The sequence below is a fragment of the Pundamilia nyererei genome, unplaced genomic scaffold (genome assembly GCF_000239375.1).
Source record: "Pundamilia nyererei isolate P.nyererei 1_Seehausen unplaced genomic scaffold, PunNye1.0 scaffold00045, whole genome shotgun sequence".
Taxonomy (NCBI): domain Eukaryota; kingdom Metazoa; phylum Chordata; class Actinopteri; order Cichliformes; family Cichlidae; genus Pundamilia; species Pundamilia nyererei.
In genome coordinates this window covers 3,446,023-3,457,477 of record NW_005187446.1, presented here as the reverse complement: position 1 = coordinate 3,457,477, position 11,455 = coordinate 3,446,023, and the positions used below count along the sequence as shown (strand labels likewise).

Sequence of the window (11,455 nt, the reverse complement as noted above, 5' to 3'; positions counted from 1 at the left end):
TGTGTTGTCCATACATGTCCATACATTTGAATATGATTCTCGTTTCTTTGCTTTTCTTTTTTTTCAAAGCAGTTTGGTGATGAGATAACTTTCTTCAGGCCGCAGCCTTATACCACCAATAAGTAAACATGGCATTGTGCAAGACGCTAAAGCCCAAGAACTAGATCTTTACCACAGATTGTATGCATAATACACATATTATCACGTACGAAGGCAAAGGAGTGGCTGAATTCTACAGTTTCAGAACATGCTGATTCAGTGGATCGGTTCATGCGTTGGTGCACTGACACGTGCGCTTTTTTTCTTTTTTTCCACTGAAGCATGTAAAAATGTACCCGTGAAGCAAGTTTGCCTTATTTGACTCAAATGCATTCCCTCCAGGAAGCAAAACGAATACAGTTGTGCTTGGATCTAAGAATGTTGTGCTTGCATCTCAGAATTGCCCATTCACGTAATCATTTCTAGTTTTATATAATTATATGATAGCCCATCACATAATTGTATCACACAAAGCATTTTTATTTTTCACGTTGATAAGGACTTGTTCTGCAATCCCAGTCTGCTGAGTAAGATAAGATAAAATAGCTGTTATTACTCCTATGGGAAATGGGCATTATTACAGCAGCAAAGTAGACAGATAATAATAACTGGAACAATAATAAAACAATAGAATACTTTATTATTTTGTAGGTCATATGATCTGATAGAAAAACAATACATAAATCAAGCGTTGTACGCGCTCTGGTTAAGCGGACATAAAGGTACAAGGAGTTACGTTGAATGATCAGTGGTTAAATTGATTAATTTTTAATGAATTCAGACAGACAGAGTATATCTTAAACCGTCAATGTGTTTGAAGGCAGTAAAATGCTGTGCGCGAGAATCAATTCGTCTCTCACTTCGGTTTAATATTTCATCCACAAGCAGACAAAACTGTTAAATATATGCCAACATGCTCCACCCACAGGCGAAAAAGGTAATTATGAGTTTAATAACAGCATTTAGGTTTCGTGGAGTTCACTCCTCCAGTCAGCAGGGGCGCACGAGTGACAGTAATCTATTTTGAATCGGGCAAAGGAAGGAGTGATTCTCCGTCCTCTTCCGGGTGGTGGTGCAGCAGTAAAGTTATGTTACTAATCGTTTGGCTGACACTTGTTTTTAAAGTAGATAAGCGACATTTATTACTCCTCATTGACTGTACTGATTCCGCCACATCTTTAAATGACTTTAGTGTACATTACGTGCTGGTCGTTAAGATCCGCCTCCTGAAATATGATTGGCTATCGTAGTGTGGTTTTAAGGTCACGTCATACCTTGAGCGACAGCTCGAGCTGCAGCTGTACCAACCGGTGATAGGGAGCTTAGCACGGACATATACAGCTGAGGGGTAAGTTCCCTCGGTTTTGATGAGATTGGTTATCAAACAATAAATGTAACACCCGGACTTTTTCCTCACACTAAACATATTCGTCGAGAGATATCGACAGTAGAGACAAAATTGAATGTGCACATCTACTTAAATTGTACTTCTTTATTTTGGCATAAGTAACCTAGCGAGGAGACTTAGAGTTAGCTAAGAATTTACATTCAGGTGTTACACACGCTCACACACTTGTGATATTTGCCTTGTGTTTCAGTTATTTTTTGGTATGGCCATAAATGAATATGTCTGAGTTCACTTTATTTTCGTCCCGTTAGATAACTTACAAATGTTACGCAATGCAAACTATGTAAGCAGGTGCAAGGCAGTTGTGTCAAAAAGCGAATACTAATGTTTCTACGTTTTTAATGTCTAATATGGTTTCTTGTGTTGGTTAATAGACTGTAGTCAACGGGATTTACGGAGGGGCTAAAATGAATTATTCCAATCTGCTCTCTTTTCCAGATCTCTCTTGAAAAACTATTAAGAAAAAAACAAACAAACAAAAAACACCCAAAACGCTTTTTACCTTATACTTTGTCACTTTGACTTGATATCGTCCATAAGACATGTGTTGGACAGATCATAGGCCAGCTAGTCATCTACAACAGTTTACCCCTAATCAATTCTTGGCAAATACCAGAAGTCACTGTTTGCTTTATCCTTCTGCAACTGTGACTCCCAGGCTGCTCTCCAAACCACATGCACAATGTGAAGCTGAACATACAAGACACCTAGAAGTATCATTAAATGCCTGCTTTGGATCTGTTAATCCCTTAACAGTGGATTTAATTACCATTATTTCTCTTTTTAACACATTTGTGTAATATAGATGTTTTTGCTTTGTTATCACAGAGTTCTATTTTGTCAGCAGTTTGCTAGCGTTTCAAACACTGGATGGAAAACGTGTTTTTCATCTGCATCAAATGAATATCTACCTTAAAAGACACAAATTATTAAAACTATTAAAACAAACTGTCACTATCTTATTGTTAATGATGCACACAGGACTACTGCAATTTAGTTATATACAACTGAAAAACAGTTAATACACACATTTAAATAGAAATAAAACAGTTTCATTAGCAACCAGTGACTTTTAATCATTCAAGTGTTTTAAATACAACTCTTATTTCAAGTTCAACCACTTAACTCCAATTTAAAGCCTTATCAAAAGACCTATATAAATAAATAGCCGATTTAAAAAAAAAAAAAAAAAGAGAGAGAGAGAGTCAGTGTTAAGGAAATGCAGAAGAAATGCACAAATTATTCACATGTTAACAGTACACCCTTCCTCTTCCAGAGATACCTTCAGCTAAGGGACACACTATGACAGAGAAGAGGGTCTGAACAACAGCGAAGCCTTTTCTGATGTTCTGTGTGGATTCATGCTGATGTAAGAAACATTTCTTGTCACTGTAAATGCAGCAAAGTAATACAGATGCTATATTAAAATGCACAAATATCTGACAAATTACAGGGAGATCTTTAATATTTGACCTTAATATGGGGTGCATTTGTTTCCTCTGTTATGGTATTACAGAAATCACCGTTTGTAAGACATGCTGGCTTTTCCTTTAATTTGTGGCCCATCTGCATATTAACAGTTGAGCATACTGCACACTGCATTCCATATTGCATATGCTTACATACTATGCTAAAGAGGTCTTATTGACTCGATAGCTTTTTGACTTTGCTGAGTGTTGATAAACCTAGTATTAATTTGTAGTAAGCAGTACTCAATTAATTTGTTTCCATTGTTCCCAGCTTTTCTTTTCCGAAGCTGAGTAGAGCAGTGGTGCGTGTGAGGAGACTGGCGGCTCATCTCAGCAAGGCAACCATGTCAACAAACCTCCAGAGCAACAGTTCGTCTTCTGCAGCCAACGGGGATGCTCCTACTGCAGCCATTCTCATCATTGGAGATGAGATTCTTAAGGTGCTTTTGGTGTTGATAAAGTTTGTGCCTTGTGTGGCTTTTAAGCTATACGTGTGTGACAGCACCCAAATGAAAATCACTGGGAGTTTGTGCAATTGAGGAAATCAATATAAACTGGGTTTTTTTGTAATAGAAGTAGGAGCTTGCATTGTGCAGTGTTTAACATATACCGTCATCTGCATCCCTATGTGTTTGGACCTCTATCCAGTCTCTGATGTGCATTTCATGACCTCAGGGGGAGAAAACTGCAATGGTTAAGTTATGTGGCAGCTGTGGCTGTTTCTGAAATCACAAGCTTACTATTATTTTTTTTGACTTGACATGATCATGATTTAAACATGAAGTATTTGATTTTTGTCCAGTGTCACATCTCTCTGCCTGAAAATCAGCCTTCAGTCCTTGAATTTCATCAAGCAAGACCTTGGAGTTTCCTTTTTCTTTATTTTTTTGTGTTTCTTTCTTTTTTTTAAGGTTCTTGAATCTGATGTGCATGTGGGTGTCTCTTTCAGGGTCACACAGTGGATACCAACAGTGCCTTTCTAACTAAAGCGCTTAGGAAGCTTGGAGTGTCTGTGCAGCGCATAACAGTCATACCGGATGTGCAGGCAGTCATTGCCAAAGAGGTGGCCCTCCTTTCATCTCAGTATACGCACCTCATCACATCGGGGGGTATAGGTCCCACTCACGATGACGTCACCTTTGAGAGTGTTGCCATAGCATTCCACGAGGAGTTATATAAAAATCCAGAGCTTAGCAAGCTGGTTGAAGAATTCTTCGGGGTTGGGGAGAAAAACAGTGCCGCTATGAAGCTGGCGATGGTGCCTCGCTCAGCAAAACTTAACTATGGAACTGACCCTCAGACTGGGCTAAAGCACCGCTACCCTCTGGTGAGTGAACTCGGTACAGAGGAATTTCTATAGAACACAAAGTTACTTCAAATATATCCAAGCTACACGGTGCTGTTCAACCCATAACCTTTCTTTAAGGTAAACAAAAGTGACGGTGTTTTCTTTAGAAGACAGATTGCAAACTAACTTGTTGCTGAAGTAGTGAAAATAGCTTCCTGCAGTGGTCAAAACAATAAATACTCTGAGCACACACAGACACCAGGCGTGAGAAGCATTCACACCTCTTACTCACAGGTCATTAAATTTGGACATTTTTCTCTTTAAGGTTAATGTCTTTGGTGATTTATTAATGTGTTTCAAGTTGAGAGACATTAATGTGCAGTATATTATTATCCTATTGAGAATTTAAAATGAAACAATGAAGAACATTCCTGCATCATATCTCAATAGTTTCAACAATGATGGCTCGAGTACCGCCCCACATCTTTTCTTACAATTTGATGTGTCTACCTTTTTCTCCCAGGTCAGTGTACGTAATGTGTACATCTTTCCCGGGATCCCATCTTTAATGGAGAAGGCCTTCAATGGGCTGGAGCATCTCTTTGCTGGTTCAGGGACCACCTTTCACACTCGTGAGGTAACTCCATAACCAAACCTGTTACTTCAAAATCCAGTCCAAGTCAGAATTAGTATACTTTTGTTTTTTTCTAATTAATTTTTATGTATTTATCTATTTTTTACTTTTTGTTTATAATAGAGTTTAGTACTTCCTCTATATTTCTGATATTTCCTTGATACTTTTAAAGTATTTTACCTTTTAGTTTACTTTTAGTTGAGTAAAATAAAGTTGATTTGAATGCAGTGTTTAAATAGTACAATTAAGTTTACCAGACATTAGCTTTTTTGTTTTTAGGTGTTTGTCGATGCAGATGAAACAGACATTGCACCTGTGCTGACCAAACTGCAGGCTGACTGGGGCCGAAAGGTGGCTCTTGGCTCCTACCCTGACTGGTTGAGCAACTATCACAGAGTTAGGCTGGTCCTGGACGCAGACAGCCAGCAGGAGGTGGACAAAGCCCGAATACAGCTGCTAGACAAGCTGCCCAAGGGGAGCGTGGTGCCCTTAGTCACAGACCCGGTGTCCATAGCCCCCGCTGAGGTGTACGGACTGGCCAACAGTGGTGAGTGTGTGGAGAGTAATGGAAGATGATTCTTAAATATGTGTCATCTTGATATAAAGTGAATACTGACTTGTGCATTTTACACAGGCATTGGGACCAATAAAGAAAGTTAAAATATTAAAGTAATTTAAGTCGTAAAGTCAGAGTGGATAATAAAAAAGAAGAATATAACTCTGTGAGACAGAATGGTGAATAGATTACAATAAAGCTTCAATAACTAAGCTATGACAAACTACTAGCAGCTTTTTTCTTTTCTTTGGATTAGACGTAGAAATGTGGGCTCATTTCTAAGATGCCTCACAGCTTGACTGCATTAATTATGAACCATCCTCTTACTGTCGATTCCTTCCTACAGGTACAGAGCTGGGTGAGAAAGTCATGTCTGCACTGAAAACAATAGAGGCAGCACTCCATCAGTATTCAACAGAGCAAATCTGTGTTGGCTTTAACGGGGGCAAAGACTGCACAGCGCTGCTTCATCTCTACTATGCTGCACTGAAACGGTAACAGGAGGGGAGAAGACGAGATGAGACAATTAAAACATTTTTGTGGATTTTTTTAATCTGTGGGGGAAAAAAAACAAATGACCTGAGAGATGAAAGATGAAAATGAAGATTCAAATTAAAAACATAATGATAGCATTAGCGCACAGTGGGGTGTGAGATCTCAGCAGGAAGTAAATGGAAAAAGGAAACTAGTTTGAGGGCAGCACTTAGAGAAAATCTTGGAGAAGACTGACTACTTTTTTGGACTTTTCATGACCTGTGCTGGACAGATTGTGAGATATGACAAATACTTATCTGATCTTTTTCTGTGCCAGCATTGCTTATCTTTTTAAAAAATGTCCCTTTTTTCTCTTCCTGTCACTCTCAGCCGATATCCAGATACTAAAGAAAAGGTGAAAGTCCTGTATATTCGTATTGTCTCTCCATTCCCAGAAATGGAGAGATTTCTACAGGACACAACAAAAAGGTGAGCTATCCACCATCTAGCTATCTATCCAGTTGATGTCATGTATTTTAATATATCCAGTCCAGGTCTTGTTTTGAAAAATGTGGCTTAACCCTGTCTGTGTGGCACCACTGTATCTCATTACTTGCCGTTGTATGTCCCAAAGATATAGCCTGGAGCTGTTCACTGTGGAGGGCAGTATTCGCCAGGCACTGAGCGAGGTGAAGGAACGAAGGCCAGAGCTAAAAGCCGTCCTGATGGGGACCAGGAGGAGCGACCCCTATTCACATACACTCACAGACATGTGTCCTACTGATCCTGGCTGGCCTGACTACATGAGAGTCAACCCCTTACTAGTGAGTGTCACACAGTATGCATGCCGTTATATTAGGACTGTATGCTGGCTCTACGTGGCGTGAGGCGGTATGACTTGCCTCGATCTGTTTTCCTTTACAATCGAGTACCATTAAATGTGCGTGGGGTTGTTAGAGCAACTTGGCCAAACATCCCGTAATGTCATTTGTACGTGACACAAACGCTATAACAAAGGTGGACATCAAAGCGATGGTATACTTGCTGCTCAGTCTGTGGCTTTTTGTCAGATTGGGACCAAGTAGGTACTAAAAAAGTACCTGATACCAGATACTATCACCGAGGTGACCCGAGTAAGTACTAATGGAAACGGCTATAAGCTCATACCTCATGGTTTTCATTTTTAGCGCTTTTTCTGTTGCAGTGCTGTTTCTCTCTCTTTACTGAATTCATCTCTCTAGACTCAAATGAAGTCAAAGTACTTTCAAAATAAAGCTAAAAATACCCCAAAATACTTGAACAGAAAACAACATCATGCACAGATGGATTAAGACTTTTCTTCCATATTTACATGAAATACAACCATCTAGTAAAAAATGTGTATTTCCCAATTGGTTGGGAGTAGTTCCTGGAAGTTGCTTGTTACCAATTCCATCAAAAAACTCTCAACAATTGAATTTAATTACTTGCAGGTTGCCATGGTTCCATGTAGCTTTTTACCCCTTTAGCTGTAAAAGACTGATGGGTTATTGTCACAATGAATATGCAAGTTTGTGTTACTTGAGAAGGAGGTGACATGGGATTTTGAAATTGATACCATAGATGCAGCTTCTAAAAATTTCAGAAGAGTTTGACTCCTTGATGTCAAGTTCAAGGTCAGAGGTCAAGTTTCCTGAAAATCTTTTGAATGTGATAATTTGATTTTGAAATTGAAGTCATAGGTGTATCTAATAGGAGGGATACCATTGGTAAGCCGCTAGTATTTTTCTTGTTTGTCTGCAGTACTTGCCAACCACGAGTTAAAGTAAAGGTGGAAGTAAAACTTGTTTTGTTGAAATGTACAACACAAATCGGAAATGGAGAAAATTCACCTTCAAAGGGAAAGTTGTGCCAAAATATTTCAAAAGGCCAGAGCTCAGTTTCTGGATCGTGTCAAACTTTTCATAGTTTCATTACAGCTCAGAGAGCAGCTGGACTGTATTTGTAGACAAGTACGTCACTGTATGACCACAGCAACATGGTAGTGATTAAAGCAGTCACGTGGAGGTTTTTGTCAAGTCATTGGAGAATACACATTTTTCCTAGCGACAGATGTCACTGACCGATGTGTAAACCCGCGTGATTCAGGCCTTAGCAGTCATTTTCCCAGTGACCACTCATAACCGGTCATTTTCCTTTCATGACCAGTGATTGTCAGATTGTAGGGTCGGGTAGTTATTATTCACTTATTCATTTGACACCACATTGTCACCATGATTGTCACATGTCTAAAACAGCAGGTGTAAAATAATGTGTCTGCAAATCCTCATGACCTGGGAAAGCTTCACTTGTTATCCTTGATGTTATTTGTCATCTTGATAAAAATTTCTGAATAATGCTTTATTCGTAAAGCTTTAAACGACTATTTTTCCTAAATAAACTCACACATAATGTGAGTGCACCAGTACATTAAAAGGCTTTCTAATGCAACACCAACGCAGAGTGAGGGATGCATGTTAACATTTCAACACGAAAGGGTCACAAAAGTGAAATCATTGCAGTGCTTTTTGCTGAATAGCTGTAGCAAGCTCACGTCTTGTTCTTCTGTTTAGTCTGGCTGAAGAATGGATGTGCATAAGCGACATGGCAGTCGCCTGCTTTATTTGATTTTATTGTTAATGCTAGTACTGTGTCAGCTGCTGTGATGGAGCACATAGAAGCACAGGTACATTTAGCAGTTGACCTCAATTCAAGATAATTTATGTAGTGCTTCATCTCATGAGTATATCTAAAAGGACTCCACAGAGGATGAGTTATTATAGCTTGAACAAAGGGAGTCAGTTGCAAACCAATTACATTTGTTTTCTAACACTCTCCAGGACTGGACATATCACGACATCTGGGCATTCTTGAGGACATTATACGTGCCCTACTGTATTCTCTATGATAAAGGGTAAGGATGTGTTAGTTGTCTTTATTCAGGTGTACACAGCTTAAAAAGCAGATCTTTAGGTCTAAAATATCTCTGTTGAAATGTAGGTACACTTCACTCGGCAGTATGGACAACACCTGTCGAAACGAGGCACTGAAGGTGGTGGATGCCAGGGGGGTGACACGATACAAACCAGCCTACCTCTTGGAGAATGAAGAAGAGGAGCGAAACTCCCGCGCTTGAAACAATCTGTGCTCGTCTTACTTAAGCTGTTCTTCGTGGAGCCATTATTTTTTCTTTTTAAGGATGTCTGCTAACCATCCACCCTCATTTAATTCATAAGAAGGACCTTTTCAAAAATACCATGTCTGACTGTGGAATGAGATCACAGAGAAAATGTGTGTTGCTTGTGTACATGAGTCTAAAGTAATGGCTCTCTGTGCTGTTGAATAAAACATCACTCCTTTTTTTTTTTCTTCTATTGTCATGTTACTTTAAGAGGGCTCTCACATACAAATGGGAATCTGCAGGGCATTCAATATAGCTCTTCACTTAACTTATTCATGCCTCCCTTTGTCTTATCTCTAAATCCAATAACAACACTCCACCAGGAAGACGGGCTCCATCAAAATGTATTTGTAAATAATGTAAAAAGGTTTTTCTCATCGTGGAGAGAACACCAGATTTGAGAAACTCCCTGATGAAGGCCACCCAGCAGGCTCTCGTTTGCTAATCCGTGTCTCCGACTGAATACCCAGAATTGCAGGCTGCAGCATGTTTAGCTGAGCATCTCCCCACCACACACCCGCTCGCTGTAGTTCTCTTTGAAGCCCTCACGGGCGCGTTGTTCTCACGTTTTCTATTTAGTGCCCGTGATTATAATAAATTACCTTCTCCGTTTCCAGACATGATTGAATCCAGGCTCATCGATCTGCGCTCTCCCTCTCCCCGCCTGGAGATTAGTCAACACCGCGCAGCGTGGATCAATACCGGCCGATCTAATAAAGCGGGTCGCTTACGAGGCCACCGCGGGGCTGCACACACTGTTACACCAGCAATTACCACTTCTAGGCCGTCCCTCATACACCCCCCTCCTAACATATCTGTCCTGGCTTCACGGCTTGCTTGATTTATTAATAATAACAGTAATAAAAGAGGCAATGAACAGCGGCTTTATAATCACAGCACCGATGTAATGGTGTGTGTTTTGGTGGTGCGGTAAACACACCGGGACATTGTCTGGAATGATGTTTTTGGGGTAGAAAATTAAGTTACAGTCTGTGTTAGGCCACTTCTAACTATAGCTGTATATGCAGCTTATATAATGTGAGGGGTTTACTTTTATATAGGTCTAATTTGTGCTTTTATTTATTTAAACTTCTCCTGTGTGCTTGTAGCACATATCCACCTTACTTTTAGGTTGAATCCTTAATTATGCATGTAAAAATGTATATAAATCCTTGTACATCTCATACTTTTATACATTAATGGCAACAATTGTATATAATAATTCGTTTTGAATGTATCTTGTGTAACTTATTTACTTGCATATCTGTATTTCATATTTCTATCGGCTTCTTTTTTTTTTCTTTTTTAAAAAAAATCATTTTATTTTGATTAATTCTTGCTGTGTGTTAGGAGGAAACAATATCTGGATCTGGTGTATATCCTGTAAATATTGTAGAAGTTACAATAACGTTGTCTTTATCTTTGGTTAAAGATAAAATACAGTGCAATTAAACACATCTAACCAGTGGTTTCCAGGCATTTGGTTTTCTGACCTCATTTACAAAAGAAGCTGTTGCCTCTTGCCACATTTCTGTAATTTTCCCATAAACATCTTAGTAAAATCATTTGTTAACTTTGTAAAGGCTCAAAGCGCAAAGTCTTCCTAATAAAAGAATTAATTAAAAAAATGAGCGATCACAAGGATGCATGGAACAAAAATAGCTCTTTATATTGTAAGGTAAAACCCTACAAAATTGCAAAGATACCCCAACAACCATACAACCCTCTATGAACAAGCACTTGGTGACTGCTGGAAGGGAAGTGTGGCAGAGCCGTTGTTCTTTCCACTCTCATTAATCACCCCACAATCCCTCAGATTAGGTTTGTGACCCTAAGAGGGGTCCCTGAACGTTAGGAAGGCAGCCGCTTGAACTGCTAAGTAGTTTACTATATAAATTCTGAATACAGGACTTCGATTGAAGACTTCCAGTTAAGCAGAAAATCAAAGTTCTTCCACCACACGGGCAATAATATAAAATGAACTTGTGTTTTTCCAAAGTTTATCACTGCTGTACTTTTTCCTCCACTGGTTCATATTTCATTCTCATTCTTTTTCAGCTGTCATGTTTGTTTTGGCTGCATCAATCCACCACTGTAGCCAAACCAGTTTCTTACTCAATTCCTTTCTTGTGTATTATGACTCTGAATTCTTGCTCAGTCTTTCTTATGAATTTCAAAATGATGTTTTGATTTTGGCCCAGAAGCCTGAGTCAGAAAAACCTCTTGGGTTACACAGTGAGAGGATATGCATATTGACTACAAGGGACCTAAAAACATATTGGAGTGAAATACTTTTTTTCCTCTTCCTTTTTGTGGTCCTTAACTGCATATTTATAAATATCTTATTTTGTACTTCACAATACTCTTCCAGGAACGGGGTTTATCTGA

At 39.1% G+C, this 11,455-nt stretch overlaps 1 protein-coding gene across 2 annotated transcripts; it reads left to right on the top strand.

Moving 5' to 3' along the window:
* Positions 1-1,145: 1,145 nt before the first annotated feature.
* flad1 (flavin adenine dinucleotide synthetase 1) lies at positions 1,146-10,439 on the top strand. Of its 2 annotated transcripts, none has more exons than XM_005732108.1 (11): positions 1,146-1,387; positions 2,724-2,816; positions 3,188-3,356; positions 3,866-4,243; positions 4,728-4,841; positions 5,172-5,385; positions 5,741-5,888; positions 6,259-6,357; positions 6,503-6,692; positions 8,727-8,800; positions 8,887-10,439. In XM_005732108.1, exons 2-11 carry the CDS (start codon positions 2,809-2,811, stop codon positions 9,020-9,022), a joined length of 1,530 nt encoding a protein of 509 aa, XP_005732165.1. In that variant the 5' UTR covers positions 1,146-1,387; positions 2,724-2,808; the 3' UTR covers positions 9,023-10,439. The 2 variants fall into 2 exon arrangements, with proteins under 2 accessions (XP_005732165.1, XP_005732164.1); XM_005732107.2 differs by having other exon boundaries at positions 1,147-1,387; positions 5,118-5,385; positions 8,887-10,438.
* The last annotated feature ends 1,016 nt before the right edge of the window (positions 10,440-11,455 follow it).

What these genes read in the sequence shown, in the direction of transcription:
- flad1 (XM_005732107.2), top strand. An exon ending in CCACCTTTCACACTCGTGAG is followed by an intron (nt 4,842 to 5,117) that starts GTAACTCCATAA and finishes TTTTGTTTTTAG; the next exon opens with GTGTTTGTCGATGCAGATGA. An exon ending in TACTATGCTGCACTGAAACG is followed by an intron (nt 5,889 to 6,258) that starts GTAACAGGAGGG and finishes TGTCACTCTCAG; the next exon opens with CCGATATCCAGATACTAAAG.